This window comes from Schistocerca nitens, chromosome 10 (genome assembly GCF_023898315.1).
Source record: "Schistocerca nitens isolate TAMUIC-IGC-003100 chromosome 10, iqSchNite1.1, whole genome shotgun sequence".
Lineage (NCBI taxonomy): Eukaryota > Metazoa > Arthropoda > Insecta > Orthoptera > Acrididae > Schistocerca > Schistocerca nitens.
The window spans coordinates 52,174,571-52,192,249 of NC_064623.1; the positions used below are offsets into that span (position 1 = coordinate 52,174,571).

The window sequence follows — 17,679 nt, forward strand, 5'->3', positions numbered from 1 at the left end:
ACGCCATCGTCAGTGGATTTCTTTTTATTCTACTTGGCGTTTGAGTGCCGATTTTGCTCTTTCTCTTCTGCAGTACAACTGGTGTTTAAAGACAGTTTGTCATTTGTGTTTTCGTTTATGGTGGTTGCATTTTTCACATTGTCGCCACTTCACAAACCCTATTCGCAACGCGCATTGTTCAAGTATTTACGATGTATTCATCGTACGAATGAATCTTTTATGCTTTAACAGTGCGTGTTGCGAATATGATATACAGACTATGGAGCACGCGGAAAACACTATCAACAGCTGCTAAATCGCCAGAAGATAGAATGCAACATGAGCAGCCAAATGTGCTATTAAGCGAAATAAAAGCAGGCCATTTGACGACGGTGTTAACTCGCCGAAATATCTATGGGTAGAGAGGAGGAGGAGGAGGAGTGTTTTGCTCAAGCCGGAATCATCAAAATAAAGAAATTTGCATTGCCGCTCTAGTTGTCAGTTACAGTCTAATTCTGTTTGCACGGTCGGGATAGACTCTTTACGAGCAATTTTTCAAGTCAATTTTGTGTTTATGCCGAGAACAACACGGTCTCACGGTAAAACCTGTAAATTCGAACAACATGCATCGATCTCAGCTCAAGGGAAAAAAAATGCACTGGAAAATGACTTCAAAGGGGGGTAGAACCCGCTTGTGTAAGTGAACTATAACGTAAATGACAAACTGAGGTGTTTTAATTAAAAAAAATACTATTTTCATATCTGCAGCGAAGATTTCACACTTTTCCCATAATTGTAGTAGCGTTCGTATGTGAACTCTGTTCATCGATAGTACGAAAGAGATCTACCCAAAGATGAACTGTGTGTATTGTGAGGCTATAAAGACTTAACAAACTTGCTGAAGCTTATAGTGGTTATCAGCAGACAGTAACATACGAGACAGAACGCGAATTTACATCTGTCTCTCAGTCGATGCTCCACAAGCTGGTGCGTGGTGGAGGGTACCTTGTACCATTACTACTCCTTGAATCCTTCCCTGTTCCACTCCCAAATAGAGCGAGGGAAAAGCGGAAGTCTGTATGCTCCCGTACAACACCCCATTCCTCTTGGCTTCGCGGTCTTACGTCAAATGTGCTTTGGTGGCACAAGAATGGGTCTGCAGTCAAATACAGATGCCGGTTTTCTCAATAGCTTTTTCGAGAAAAGAACGCCATCTTCCCTCCAGCCGTTCCCATTTGAGTTCGCGATGTATCCCCGTACTACTTGCGTGTTGATCGAACCTAACGGTAATATGCCTACCAGAACGCCTCTGAACTGCTTCGATGTCTTCCTTTAATCCAACCTCGTGTGAATCCCAAGCACTCGAGTAGTACTGAAGAATGAAGAATGGGTCGCACAGGTGTTCTGTATGCAGTCTCCTTTATAGATGAACGACACTATCCTAAAATTCTCCCAGTAAACCAAATTCGACTATTCTCCTTCTGTAGTACTGTCGTTCCATTTCATATCGCTTTGCAGCGTTACGCCTGGACATTTAATCGACGTGATAGCCAGGCAGCAGACAAGTAATGCTGTATTCAAACACTGCTGGATTATTTTTCCTACACATCTGCATTAACTTAATACACATCAATTATATATTTTGTCCAAGTCGTCTTGCATCCTCTTGCAGCCATTCAAAGAAGACAATTTCCTTACAAAGGGTCATCAGCAAACAGAGATTGCTGCTCGCCCTTTCCGTCTTATGTGTATAGATAATAGTAGCGGTCTTATCACACTTCACGATATCGTACCCTTGTCTCTGCACTCGCCGTCGAAGAAAACTTACTGTGTTCTATTAAGAAGTCTTCGAGCCACCCTTTTCGTATGGTCGTAACTTCGTTAACAGTTCACAGTGGGGCACCCTGTCAAACGTTTTTCGGAAGTATAGATGTGTGGAATCTGTCTGCCCTTCATTCATAGTTCACAGGATGAGAAAAGGGCAGGCTGAGTTTTGCACGAGCATGCTGCTGGTTTGTGGACAAGCTGTTTCGTCTCAGGAAAATTTATTATCTGAAAGGGACTGCTCTGTTACAAAAGAGGTATTTGTTGTTTGACAGCGAGGGACTGTTTTTGGACATTGACTGTGCCCTTACGGTTGGACACTTTTCATCAGTATCGATGAATTCAGTGACAGCTGACGAGCAGTTAACGAACCAACGACGTTGTTCTTGCGTTGCACCCAAACATTCATTTAAGAATTCCGTCACATAAATAACCTCAGTGACGCCGGATACTTCCGTTCTTAGCATAGACGTTCAGCTAATAGCGGTCATCCATACTCGGCAGAACAATACGTCAGTAGCAAACGCTCGTTCACTGTCAATGGGTTCCTCTATTTTGATGACAGGTTAGTAAACAGTTGCTCACTTGTACGCCACGACATTCAGTTTCTTAGTAATGCGAGAGACCTCTTTGGTGCGTAGGACCTCCTATTCTGGTTGTTACAAGGACGGTACCTATAAGATTCCAGATTTCCTGCCACGATTAGTTGCATTTGTGTAAAGAAATTTGGGTGCCTTTCTGGGTATGTGTTGTGGTTCCACTATAAAAATCTAATTTAAGTGCGGGTCATAACTATTCAGCAAAACTATACAAGGTGTTCTAGAAAGAATGGTCAGTGTTCAGGAATATGACAGAAACGATATTCGAAGCAAAAAAGTCTAGTAAACACGAGGGCTAAAATGCGGACTTCGGGTATATCAACACTTTTCTCCTACGGAATAGATTCTGAATACTGACCTTTCCTCTTGGGACATCCTGTGCTTCCTCCCCCCCCCCCCCCCCCCCACCCCTTGGCATTACTTTCATCTTTGGCAATGTTTGAAATAGTAAAATTGTAGTGTCTCCACAAGCCACGTTGGTCTGTATGTTCTCCTTACTAAGTTATCTGGTTTTCGTAACGGATGGAAAGCGCACGCTATCTGCTACAGTACCACGCCCCGTAAAGGACAGTGCTTTATTAAACGACCTTCGTGTTGGCGAGAGTTGTACCGTTTCTGATGTCGTGAAAGTGAACGTCGTTTTACAAGCTGGCAAAGGTGCCTAGTGTAATTGAAGAGTCTGTTCGTGTTGTACGTAAAAAGGTTCTAGCATATCGCCTGCTGAAGACGTAAGCAATTGAACTAATAGTATCGAAACGGCCGCCTTATATAAAAGTAATGCTAGATCAGAACAAGAAATTACCTGTTTCCTGTTGCATACGTGAAAGTTCACATATATGGCGAATAGTGAAGACAGTGAAAGTTCATGTTTGAAGGTATCATCATCGTCACAAAGACCTCAATAATTTTCTCGACATTCTTCGTGTAGGATAGATAGATAGATAGATAGATAGATAGATAGATCCACCATAACCATTCGTGCTCCATGTTCCGCATCTCTCATAAAGGAGTCAACTGCAGAGGTGTGGCTACAAGGAGCCGATCCTGCACTGTATATCAGTTAACAACGTTAACGATAAACGAAACGCACTCTCTATCAGAGCCACTTGCTGCACTCCAATTACATTTAAAAAAAGACCGCAAATTAGTGTCCTACATGAAAAAGCAGTTATACAGTGTGCGGCAGACGCCTATGTAAAACTAGCCGGTATTCACCCACTTCCTGCTTCACTTCTTTCGAACATGTGTTCCCTTTTTGTGTCGTGTGGGTAGCGGGCACTACTGAAGCCATTCCTCGAATCCTAACCTTTTTCATTTAGCAATAAAAATTTTTTTACACTTAATCTAATTGCATTTAAGATAGATATAAATACATACAAACAGAACAACTGTCTGATACTCTACCCTTCAGGCAATCTTCACTGAAAATAACACAATACCACAATGAGATTTTCGCTCTGCAGTGGAGTGTGCGCTGATACGAAACTTTCCTGGCAGATTAAAACTGTGTGCCGGACCGAGACTCGAACTCGGGACCTTTGCCTTTCGCGGGCAAGTGCTCTACCAAGTTTGGAAGGTAGGAGACGAGATACTGGCAGATTTAATGCTGTGAGGACGGGGCGTGAGTCGTGCCTGGGTAGCTCAGTTGGTAGAGCACTTGCCCGCGAAAGGCAAATGTCCCCAGTTCGAGTCTCGGTCCGGCACACAGTTTGTCTGTCACGAAAGTTTCAACACAATACCACTTTCATAAGTTTCACTCAAATACCCTGAGTTTCACTTATTATAGTGAAGCGAACTTCTGCTTACATGCAGACTGCGAAATTTCTAGAGCACAGCAGTGAGTAATTACTAGCGCAGAATAATTGGAATCTTTCAATAATTTTTCAGATTTCCTCGTTATTTAGGAGTAGCCGACAAACCATGCATTGCCCGGGTATTCATTTTGCCAATTTTCTGTTAGAAATGTACAGTTTCCGTACGCTTGGCGCAAGTGCTTCGCGTATCTACAACGCGATCTTCTAAACGTCTCAATGGCAACGCCACTTCTTAGCTCTACAGACAGCTACTGTTCTCGCCTACAGCCGTTTGCACTTAGGAGTTGAAAGCACTGCCAGGTGTCAGGAATTTCCTTAAGGGGAGGTTTACTATCTTTGGCCGAAAAAAGCATGTTCTTTGAGAATTTTTTTTCTCAGTATGTGTTGTAGATATCAATGTCAAATTTGGTCAAAATGTTTATTGATATTTCCTCTACAAACTGGAATTTTTTCGACCGGGAATGTCGAAGAGCAAAAGTGGAACGAAACAAAATTTAGATGTAGACCTCCACGCTCGGTATGTCACAGGTCAGCCGGCTAGCCTGAAATCAAAATTGAGTTGACGTTAGCGAAGTATATAAGATTCTTTAGGAGTTGTACCACACTTCAGTTATTTGGACCATAGGAAACAAAATAGCGACCATTTTAAAAATAGGGTTTTTTCATCGATTTTTCGACTTCGTCGGTCAAGTAGCAATATTTATAGCTGATGGATCGAAATAAAAGTGGTACAACTCCTAGACAATTTATTTAGCTTCGTCGGAAACAAAGAATCATGCCAATCGGTTCTGTAGTTTTGAAGTTACCATACCGCGCGATAAAAAAAAGTCATTTCGAGAAATACGCGTATGAAGTTTTAACTACATATAAATGCAATATTATGCAACGTACGTTCAATCTGATATTCCGGGTACGTAAACTAGTCCTTCCTCACAGAAGGCTTTCTGCTCGATCTGGGCCATCCTGCGCTGCTCCAGAGTCGCTCGTACGGCCGGTGACAAGCGGTTTTCGGCCGCTTGAATCCGCTGGTCGTCCGAATGCTTGGCGAACTGCGTCAAATAGTCCCAGGGTAATGTCCATCGTTGTCATGGTCTTCAGAATTGCTGAATACCCTTCGTTGAAGCTGCTCACTGCCAGGAAAGTAGCAATCTCCACAGTCTTCACACCAAAATGCAAATGCTTGGAGGCTAACCTCCAAACACACGCGTTCAAACTTTCATTTGAATTTAGTGTTTTTCCTCTCAAGCACCGGTACAATAACGCGTCCTCCGAAAGAAACAAACTGTTGCGTGAAAAAGGGCGATTTTAGGCAGCTGCATTTTTTTTGTTCAACCGCGAATAACAAACATTTCCGCTCCGTATTCGGGAAAACGGTTTGAGGGGTGGATTCTAAACGCTTTTATGGATCCAAAAAATGCAATTTAAAAAAAAGATTTTTTGAACCAAAAGATAGTAAACCTCCCCTTAAGCTGACTGAGCCGTAGGACTGTCTTAGTCATAAAGAATATAAATGTACTAAAGCTTGATGCACGATGCGGGCTTCTCCCACGTATCTCAACGTCCATGACATCTTATCTCTCGGACTATGATAGGTAGGTTGTACCGAGAGAGGTGGCGCAGTGGACTCGTATTCGGGAGGGAAACGGTTCAAAACCGCGCCCGCCCATCCAGATTTATCTTTTCCGTGATTTCCCTAAATCCCTCTAAGCAAATCCCGGACGATTCCTTTAAAAAAGCACGGCCGATTTCCGTCCCCATCCTTGACTGAATCCGAGCTTGTGCTCCGTCTCTGATGATCTTGATGTCGACGGGACGTTAAACCCAAACTGCCTTCCATTTAGGTAGGTGGTTCTTACCTCGACAAAGATTGTTGCCTGACAGTTTGGCTGAAATCGGTCCAGTTGTTCAGGACGCGAATGCGCGCACACGCATCTACCTTTATAATATAAATGAGTTAAAGCAACTGTTTCAGTTCCTTCTCTTACACTTTTTAACGTATTTCTGCTAACCTAAATTTTTCCAGTTGGTTTTTACAGTGTATGGAAAGCTTTGAACCTGAAGCTTTTAAATAAAAGTAACCAGAAAATTTAACACACACACACACACACACACACACACACACACGCAGATTATTCAATAAAAATTCAGTTATACGCCTTTGATTATTCTGTTGTCAGTACATGGTTTGTGCAGACACTTTTAACGTGTATACCTTTTTGCTGCCTTGCCTATCAGCCATGTCAAAAATTTTCAGCATTTTCTTTTTATTATCCTCAGAAGACATTTCCTCAGTTACTCCTTTCACCACCAGTTGCTAGAAAGGTGCTTCAAAAACTCTTATTGTTCAGAAGATATGTAATACGTTGTGTAATTCTGCTGTTCATAGTCCGAAATTCAGTATACCCAATGTGGATGGCGATCTGGAGTTGTGATTTAGATAGGCGATTTACGTGGGCATAATGTCTGATAAGTTGAGTTCGAGTTTTCGATAAGATTTATTTTCTGTACCATTTTCTGAAATGTAAAAATCATTTCCGAATAGAATCAGATTACTTCAGTAGGGAAAAGTACGCCCTAAAGATTTTAGTCGTGTAGGCCTGAGGAAAAAAGATGCGACTTAGATCCCTCCACCTCACCCACGACAAATTGGAAAGAAAATAGTGAGAAGACTTACCTCGTATGGGTCAGGAGTTGGTTCGTCACTTCTGTTAACAGGAAACAGCCCTTAGTTCTGACCTGTGGTCGAAATGGATTGGCAGTCAAAGGAATCGCGCAATTCTCCAAGAAGAAATAAAACGGCCGCCGACGATGCTACACCAGTGTTAGAACGTTCCGCTAAAAACACATTGTGTTGTTGGAGGAAGGGCCACCTGTTAATCACAAGTCCATAGAGGGTCCACACATTAGAGGTGTATCCCAGTACAAATCATACAGTAATAGCTTCGTTAGTTCACAAACTGCAGGCACAGGTGCCCAATGAACAAAGGAAACCACTTCTCTTCCATTAACTACGACTGCAACTATGTGACGTTTCGTTTCACATCGCAAGCTGTGACGGCGTCTTGCTTGAGACATTATGTTTATATTGGAGAGTGTCAGGGCTTAAATTCATGCCGTAAGAGCCGATTATTGTTTTTTGACGTTATGCTAAATCTCTTCATGCCAACCCCAGCCTGTACTAACTGAAACACTGTGATGAGTCGCCATTAATGTCAACGTCGACGGTTCGTATCACTGAGACTTTCTCGACATTTCTTTCGTCCCTGACAACTCTGAAAAATAGTGATTAACTTGTGGAACCTGTTTCAATCCTATCCGAGCTTTTGCTCCGTTTATAATGACCTCGAAGTCGACGACAGGTTAAGCCCAATCTTCCTCCCAAAATTTGGGTGGAGCGTTGTAGGGGTAGGGGTTGAGGAGAGGAGTAAGTTGAGAGTGGCAATTACTAAATATTTTTGAAATGAAGTGTCTTATAAAACCAGTCCCATATTGTATAGCCACACCTTTAGAGTTATGCCGTTTCATTTGCAATAATTTTGGAAAGTGTACAGTTTTTTTTCTATGCTCAAGCTGAATTTGTGTAGCAGGAAATATCAGTATTCCAGCTGAATGTAATACGCAAAAAATACAACTGTAAAATCTCTAGTAATAAAGCGAAAATAATGGTATTCTACTGGTGGTGAGTTCCTATGGGACCAAACCGCTGAGGTCATCGGTCCCTAGGCTTACACACTACTTAGTCTAACTTAAACTAACTTACGCTAAGGACGACACACACACACACACACACACACACACACACACACACACACACACACACACACACACACGAGCGCGCGCGCTGCCGAAGGAGAACTCGAAATTCCGAGGGGTAGGGGAAGGGCGCGAGCACCGTGACGTTGCGCCTCAAGACAATAATGGTATTCCGAGAAAAATAGCTAGTCAGATCAAAAACTGTTTTTGATAATTCAGTTTTAGAACAGGTCTCTCAAATCTCTTATTTAGGCTGCCCCATGAGCTTCGATTTTTCACTGTCGATATTCAAAATAAAAGTACACGAATTTGAAGCTGTCGGTTGTATCATTAGCAGAACATTGAGCCATAAAGTACAGAAAGAGACCATCGTGGAATTACATAAAATGAAGGCGGCTTCTTTGTTACCGTATGAAAGTGAAAGCAGGGTTACCGTAAAAAAATTCTAACAGCAGAGATAGGGTTCCTAAGAAAGACGAAAGGGCTACACAAGAAGAGACGTGAGTTGAAATACAGGTGAACAGACTTAAATATTTTAAAAATGAATGGAAAAAATTCGAAAGTATCGTGAAAATTGGAGGCGACACCTCATGAGAGTGCCAGGTTACAGAATTCCCCAGAATATCCTGAACTACAAGCTGAATAGGAAGATCGAAAAAGATGAGCGATTTTGTTTATAAGTGCGGAACAGGCAACAGCGTAATCATTGAAAAGATTACGATAATGATGGAGAGGCAATTTACTGGTTGACCCTTCCTGGAACATAGGCTCTCGGGATTTCAAGAAAATATATCTCTGTCACGCACAACGCTTGTCTTGTACAGTCTGCCCTTCCCCCGTCGGAGGTTAGTGTCCTCCCTCGGGCACGTGTGTGTGTGTGTGTGTGTGTGTGTGTGTGTGTGTGTGTGTTGTCCTTAGTGGAAGTTAGATAAGTAGTGCGTAAGCTTAGGGACCCGTTGACCTCAGCAGTTTGGTCCCATAAGACCTCACCACAAATTTCCAAATTTGTACAGTCTGCCACTGGTGTTTGTTGAATGTTTCCGTGACGATATCACGCATTTTGGGGGGCCTCGTGAGGTGCTGATCGTCTTCGAACCTCGTGCAGTTTGTTTACGCATTTGTTGCGCTGGAGAAGCTAAGGCACAGGTGCCAGCTTCATTGCTGCTGCTGCTGCTGCTGCTGCTGCTGCTGCTGTTGTCCCATTTTATTTGTATGCTATAATATGGAAAACTGCGCTGCGTGTCGTCACAACAGTGGTTGGGCGAGTCGCAGGTTGTCATTATAGTCGGTGTGTTGCACGCGTCAGATTGCCCTCTCCACCCCCACCCCCCCCCCCACACACACACACCCCCTCCTCCCCCCGCGCGCGAAATATTCTTGGAAGGTTGTTGCGGCTGCTTCAGGCAGCGCCTGGGAGTCTTGCCAGCGTCTTTTCAGGACGATTTTAGTCTGGGGAGCGGCGCGCACCTGGCGCTGAACTGAAAGCGTGAGAGCACCCGACTCTGCGGGTCACTCCAAGCACACGGCACAAGACGACACCGCCGACCGTTCAACGTTTTCACTTGCGGTCGGTTTCAGAACTGCCGTCTTAGAAAGGATCGCTCGTGTGAAACTCAGATTGTCCTTTTCTCACATGATATACTCAGAAGTATGGATGAAGGGCAACAGGCTAATCCCATATTCTTAGATGTCCGTAAGGTATTTGACACGGTACCCAACTGCAGACTTAAAGGTACGAGTCTGCAGAATAGGTTCCCAGATATACCAGTGGCTTGAAGACTTATTCAGTAATAGAACCCAGTAAGTTGTCCTCACAGTGGGTTTTCGTCAGACAAGGGTATCGTAGGGAGTGACCCAGAAAAATGTGATAGGACCACTGTTACTATCTGTACTCATAAATGATTTAGCGCACAGGCTGGACAGTAACCTGCTGATGATGCTGGGGCGCACAGGAAGATGTCGAACATAAGTGGCTGCAGTATGATAAAATACGACTGAGACAAAATTTCTGGTTTGTGTGATGAATGGCAGCTGGCTTGAAATGTAGAAAAATGTAAGTTAATGCGGATGAATAACAAAAACAAAGTCGTAAAGATGACGTAGTCACTTCGTTTAATTATTTGGCCTAGACGTTACATAGCGATATTAAATGGAACGAGCATGTGAGGATTGTGGTGAGGGAAGGCGAATGGTCGACTTCGGTTTATTGGGGAGATCGTCTACAGGACACTATTACGGCCCTTTCTCGACTACTCTTAGTGTGTTTCAGATCTGCACCAGGTCACATGAAACGAGGACGCCGAGGCAGTTGAGGCGAGCTGCTGGGTTTATTACCGGTACATTCGAACAACACCCAAGTGTTAAGAATGTGCTTCAGGAACTCAAATTAGAATCCCTGGAGGGCAGATGACGTTCGTTTCGAGGAGCGCTATTGAGAAAATTTAGAGAATCGGTTTTAAAGCTCACCCAAAGCATCGAATTCATTTTCTACTGCAGGCATGGTTGGATCTAGTCTACGCGGTCACTGGTGAGTGGGTGCGCAGCTCGTGGTCCAGTGGCTACCGTTGCTGCCTCTGGACCATGGGGTCCCGGGTTCGATTCCCGGCCGTGTTGGGAATTTTCTCTGCCCAGGGACTGGGTGTTTCATCATCATCCCCATCATTCGTTACTGTGGATGAGGAAATTGGACTGTGGATGAGGAAATTGGACTGTGGATGAGGAAATTGGACTGTGGATGAGGAAATTGGACTGTGGATGAGGAAATTGGACTGTGGATGAGGAAATTGGACTGTGGATGAGGAAATTGGACTGTGGAGGAGGAAATTGGGAGTTTGTATGGGCGCTGATGACCGTGCAGTTGAGCACTCGACAAACCAAACATCACAAACCAAACTGGTGAGTAGACCCAGCGTGATAATAGATTAAACGAAAGAGAAGGGTAACCCAACTCTACAGAAATAGTCGACTACCGACTATTTCAGACAGATAGAATTTGGTAAGAAAAGACATCAATTACATCAATTATCACTCTGACAAGATAAAAAGGCATTGAAATAGGTGGCAAAACTGCCTGAACACAGGATACTGATTGCAGGACGGCAAGATTACGCTCGGTCAGTCAAGAGAAACTCCATCCACTAATTACCGGAGAACACGCACGAAAGCATGAAACAAAACACGTAATTGAAGTGAGCGAAAGAGATACACGGCAGTAGGCGAGGAAGCTCACCTTGGCGGCGGCATTGAGGCGTCTATGGTCTCCTAGCGTTCTTAATTACGAGCGCCCATAACTGTTTAGGGTTTCGTGATTGTCACAGCTAGCTGACCACCAGACCGTGCATTGATTGTCCGACTAGTCGGCGCTAGTAGATCGGCCTAACGGCGGCCGTAGCACTAGAAGTATTTCCACATGGCACCTGGAAGATTGGTGCAGTCAGTGGCCAGATGACATGCTCCTGTCACGGAAACGCGTCTTGACTGCGGAAGAAGTCGCATCCAAGGGAGGCTGAGTTCCTGCTGTATAACCGACCCAGTAGGTGGCGTCGAAAGTTCGATGCGGCTTTTCGCGGATGGTACTGTTGTATACGGAGAAGTTGCGACGCTGGATAATTGGAGCGAAATGGAAGAAGACCTGCAGAAGACACGGCACTTGCTGCAGGGAGTAGGAATTGACCATCGACGTAAACAAATGTAACGTGTTTCGAGTCCCCTTTCTTGTTTGGTGACAAAATTTTAGAACATTCACTGGAAGAAATTAATTGCGGAAAATTGCTGGGAGTACGCGCACAGAGCGATTTAAAGTGGAACGACCACGTAAAATTAATCGCTAGTAAGGGAGTTGCCGGACTGAGGTTCAAAGGAAGAATCCTCATGGGATGTAGGTAATCGATGTAGTCCGCAGGTCGTGGTCTAGGCGCTAGCGTTGCTGCCTCTGGATCATGGGGTCCCAGGTTCGATTCCCGGCAGGGTTGGGATTTTCTCTGCCCAGGACTGCGTTTTTGTGTTGTTTTGTGATAGTGACTAGATTTGATTGTGAAAAGGAAATACAGTGTAAAAATTGGGGCTTTGTACGGGCGGTGATGACCGCACAGTTAAGCGCCCCACAAACATCATCATCGACGAATAAAGCAGCTTGCAAAACTCTATTTCGACAGATACTCGAATATTCTATGTATGGGATCCGTTCCAGATAGGAGTGACACGAGAGAAGTCTTACGCAGTAAGAGTGATTTCAGGTGTGCCGCAGGGGAGTGTCGTACGACCGTTGCTATTCACAATATACATAAATGACCTTGTGGTTAACATCGGAAGTTCACTAAGGCTTTTTGTGGATGATGCTGTAGTATATCGAGAGGTTGTAATAATGGAAAATTGTACTGAAATGCAGGAGGATCTGCAGCGAATTGACGCATGGTGCAGGGAATGGCAACTGAATCTCAATGTAGACAAGTGAAATGTGCTGAAAATACATAGAAAGAAAGATCCCTTATCATTTAGCTACAATATAGCAGGTCAGCAACTGGAAGCAGTTAATTCCATAAATTATCTGGGAGTACGCATTAGGAGTGATTCAAAATGGAATGGTCATATAAAGTTGATCGTCGGTAAAGCAGATGCCAGACAGGTTCATTGGAAGAATCCTAAGGAAATGCAATCCAAAAACAAAGGAAGTAGGTTACAGTACGCTTGTTCGCTTACTGCTTGAATACTGCTCACCAGTGTGGGATCCGTACGAGATAGGGTTGATAGAAGAGATAGAGAAGATACAACGGACAGCAGCGCACTTCGTTACAGGGTCATTTAGTAATCGCGAAAGCGTTACGGAGAGGAAAGATAAACTCCAGTGGAAGACTCTGCAAGAGAGACGCTCAGTAGCTCGGTACGGACTTTTGTTGAAGCTTAGAGAACGTACCTTCACCGAGGAGTCAAGCAGTATATTGCTCCCGCCTACGTATATATCTCGCGGAGAGACCATGAGGATAAAATCAGAGAGATTAGAGCCCACACAGAGGCATACCGACAGTCTTTCTTTACACGAATAATACGAGACTAGAATAAAAGGGAGAACCGATAGAGGTACTCAAGGTACCCTCCGCCACACACCGTCAGGTGGCTTGCGGATTATGGATGTAGATGTAGACAAAGGAAATAGAAAAGCTCCAACGAAGAGCAGCACGTATCGTTAGAGGTTCATTTAATAAGTGCGAAAGCGTCACGGAGATGCTGAGCCAACTCCAGTGAAAGACGCTGCAAGAGAGGCGTTCTGCATCTCGTTTGTATATATATATATATATATATATATATATATATATATATATATATATATATATATATACATACAGGATGAGTCACCTAACGTTACCGCTGGATATATTTCGTAAACCACATCAAATACTGACGAACCAATTCCACAGACCGAACGTGAGGAGAGGGGCTAGTGTAATTGTTTAATACAAACCATACAAAAATGCACGGAAGTATGTTTTTTAACACAAACCTACGTTTTTTTAAATGGAACCCCGTTAGTTTTGTTAACACATCTGAACATATAAACAAATACGTAATCAGTGCCGTTTGTTGCATTGTAAATGTTAATTACGTCCGGAGATATTGTAACTTAAAGTCACGCTTGAGTACCACTCCTCCACTGTTCGATTGTGTGTATCGGAGAGCCCTGCAACATACATCGCGTTTCTACAGAATGATCTGCCAACGTTGCTCGAAAATGTCCCACTGGAAATGCGTCGACGTATGTGGTATCAGCATGATGGTGCACCTGCACATTCCGCAATTAACACTAGGCTGACCCTTGACAGGATGTTCGATGGGCGTTTCATAGGACGTGGAGGACGCATAAATTGGCCAGCCCGTTCTCCTGATCTTACACCTCTGGACTTCTTTCTGTGAGGTACGTTAAAGGAGAATGTGTACCGTGATGTGCTTACAACCCCAGAGGATATGAAACAACGTATTGTGGCAGCCTGCGGCGACAGTACACCAGATGTACTGCGGCGTGTACGACATTCATTACGCCAGAGATTGCAATTGTGTGCAGCAAATGATGGCCACCACATTGAACATCTATTGGCCTGACATGTCGGGACACACACTATTCCACTCCGTAATTGAAAACGGAAACCACGTGTGTACGTGTACCTCACCCCCTCATGGTAATGTACATGTGCGTCAGTGAAAAATACCAATTAAAAGGTGTTAGCATGTGGACGTAATGTGCTGTTCCAGTCTCTTCTGTACCTAAGGTCCATCACCGTTCCCTTTGGATCCCTACGTAATTCGGTGCTCTCCGATACACACGATCGAACAGCGGAGGAGTGGTACTCAAGCGTCAACTTTAGGTTACAATATCTCCGGATGTAATTAACATTTTACAATGCAACAAACGGCGCTGATTACGTATTTGTTTATATGTTCAGATGTGCTAACAAAACTAACGGGGTTCCATTTAAAAAAACGTAGGTTTGTGTTAAAAAACACTTCCGTGCATTTTTGTATGGTTTGTATTAACCAATTACACTAGCCCCTCTCCTCACGTTCGGTCTGTGGAATCGGTTCATCAGAATTTGATGTGGTTTACGAAATATATTCAGCGGTAATGTTAGGTGACTCACCATATATTTTCTGTTCTGGTTCCAAGAACGTGCATTCCTAGAAGAGTCAAGGAATATACTGCTTTAGGCCCGTTTGTCTGGCAAAAAGTAGCAGGAAGGTAAAATTAGAGAGAGATTGGAGCCCACACGGAGGATTAACAGCAATCTTGCTTACCGCGAACCTTTAGCAGGTCGGAGAGAAAAAAGGGGAAGTAACAGCGGTAAAAATTGTAAGGTGGCTTCCACAGTATAGGTCTAGATCTACACTACTGGCCATCAAAATTGCTACACCACGAAGATGACGTGCTACAGACGCGAAATTTAACCGACAGGAAGAAGATGTTGTGATATGAAAATGATTAGCTTCTCAGAGCATTCACGCAAGGTTGGCGCCGGTGGCGACACCTACAACGTGCTGACATGAGGAAAGTTTCCAGCCGATTTCTCACACACAAACAGCAGTTAACCGGCGTCGCCTGGTGAAACGTTGTTGTGATGCCTCGTGTAAGGTGGAGAAATGCGTGCCATCACGTTTCCGGCTTTGATAAAGGTTGGATTGTAGCCTATCGCGATTGCGGTTTATCGTACCGCGACATTGCTGCTGGTCGAGATCCAATGACTGTTAGCAGAATCTGGATTCGGTGGGTTCAGGAGGGTAATACGAAACGGCGTGCTGGATCCCAATGGCCTCGTATCACCAGCAGTCGAGATGACAGGCATCTTATCCGCATGACTGTAACGGATCGAGCAGCCACGTCTCGATCCCTGAGTCAACAGATGGGGACGTTTGCAAGACAACAACCATCTGCACGAACAGTTCGACGACGTTTGCGGCAGCATGGACTATCAGCTCGGAGACCGTGGCTGCGGTTACCCTTGACGCTGCATCACAGACAGGAGCGCCTGCAATGGTGTACTCGACGACGAGCCTGGGTGCACGACTGGCAAAACGTCATTTTTTCGGATGAATCCAGATTCTGTTTACAGCATCATGATGGTCGCATTCGTGTTTGGCGAAATCGCGGTGAACGCACATTGGAAGCGTGTATTCGTCATCGCCATACTGGCGTATCACCCGGCGTGATGGTATGGGGTGCCATTGGTTACACGTCTCGGTCACCTCTTGTTCGCATTGACGGCACTTTGAACAGTGGACGTGTCATTTCAGATGTGTTACGACCCGCGGCTCTACCCTTCTTTCGATCCCTGCGAAATCCTACATTTCAGCAGGATAATGCACGATCGCATGTTGCAGGTCCTGTATGGGCCTTTCTGGATACAGAAAATGTTGGACTGATGCTCTGGCCAGCACATTCTCCAGATCTCTCACCAATTGAAAACGTCTGGTCAATGGTGGCCGAGCAACTACCTAGTCACAATACGCCAGTCACTACTCTTGGTGAACTGTGGTATCGTGTTGAAGCTGCATGGGCAGCTGTACCTGTACACGCCATCCAACCTCTGTTTGACTTAATGCCCAGGCGTATCAAGGCCGTTATTACGGCCAGAGGTGGTTGTTCTGGGTGCTGATTTCTCAGGATCTATGAACCCAAATTGCGTGAAAATGTAATCACATGTCAGTTCTAGTATAATATATTTGTCCAATGAATACCCGGTTATCATCTGCATTTCTTATTGGTGTAGCAATTTTAATGGCCAGTAGTGTAGACGTGACTTCGCGTGAAGCTACGTAAGAGCGGAGGCGCGGACGCTTCAAGCTGTCCAGGTTGCAGCGTAGTGCTCGCGTGACAACAGGTGAATAGGGGACCTCGTCCGTGCACTTTCGCAACACCTGCGCGCTGGCACCCGCGCGTGTTTATAAGGGGGACGGACAGCCAGGCAGGCAGGCACGCAGACTAGTCAGAGCTGTGCGCCCCACGTGACCGCTGCCGGCTCGTGGGGTGGTGCGTCTATTCCTGGACTGGATGGGACGGGATCAGCCTTCAGGAAGTGTCCTAGCGGAGGCGCATCGCCCACCTCTCTCTCTCTCTCTCTCTCTCTCTCTCTCTCTCTCTCTCTCTCTCCTCTCTCTCTCTCTCTCTCCCCTCCCCTACGCGCTTGCCCACCGGCACCGGGCGTCGAACTCTAGGCTCCACGACTCACTCTCCAGCTCCTCTAGTCAACACACATACAGTACACTCATGCTCATAAATTAAGGATAATGCTATCGTGAAAAAACGCTCTGATGGGCGGTTTGCGGGTTTAAATCACCTGTGGGTATGACCATGCGGTGCATTTGACCTGCGGTCGTCGCACGGTGGCGCTGGCAGCAGTACACATACGCAGAGGTGTGTCGGTCCATGTCAGAGTACGGTGTAGCAAGTAAGTGTACAGACGTTCTCAGACGAGCTAATGGTGACTGTGTGTTGAAAATGGCTCAAAGAACACATATTGATGACACTATCGGGGTAGAATACTAGGGCGACTGGTCAAACACAGTAGGTCGTAGCACGGGCCCTCCGTATGCCACAAAGTGTGATCTCAAGATTGTGGCAACGATTCCAGCAGACAGGAAATGTGTCCAGGCGCTACAGTACGGGACGTCCACAGTGTACAACACCACAAGAAGACCGATATCTCACCATCAGTGCCCGCAGACGGCCACGGAATACTGCAGGTAGCCTTGCTCTGGATCTTACCGCAACCACTGGAACAGTTGTCTCCAGACACACAGTCTACAGACGACTGAACAGACGTGGTTTATTCGCCCGGAGACGTGCAAGTTGCATTCCACTGATCTCTGGTCACAGAGTCCGTAAAGTCTGGTGTCAAGAACACAATATATGGTCATTGGAACAGTGGTCCCAGGTTACGTTCACGGACGAGTCCACGTATAGTCTGAACAGTGATTCTCGCCGGGTTTTCATCTGGTGTGAACCAGGAACCAGACACCAACCCCTTCATGTCCTTGAAAGGGACCTGTATGGAGGTCATGGTTTGATGGTGTGGTGTGGGATTATGATTGGTGCACGTACACCCCTGCATGTCTTTGACGGAGGAACTGTAACAGGTCAGGCGTATCGGGATGTAATTTTGCACCAGTATGTCCGCCTTTCAAGAGGTGTAGTGCATCCCAACTTCCTCCTGATGGATGATAACGCA

The 17,679-nt window shown here is 45.1% G+C and overlaps 2 protein-coding genes across 2 annotated transcripts in view; one reads left to right on the forward strand and one right to left on the reverse strand.

Moving 5' to 3' along the window:
- The window catches only part of LOC126210483 (mucin-12), a 388,877-nt gene that overhangs the window by 133,202 nt on the left and 237,996 nt on the right, over window positions 1-17,679 (forward strand). The gene's annotated exons all lie outside the window — the stretch shown is intronic.
- The window catches only part of LOC126209854 (uncharacterized), a 75,674-nt gene continuing 67,119 nt past the window's right edge, over window positions 9,125-17,679 (reverse strand). Inside the window, exon 3 of the mRNA XM_049938981.1 lies at window positions 9,125-9,184. Coding sequence (XP_049794938.1) covers window positions 9,125-9,184 — 60 coding nt within the window. The remainder of the gene's footprint in view (window positions 9,185-17,679) is intronic.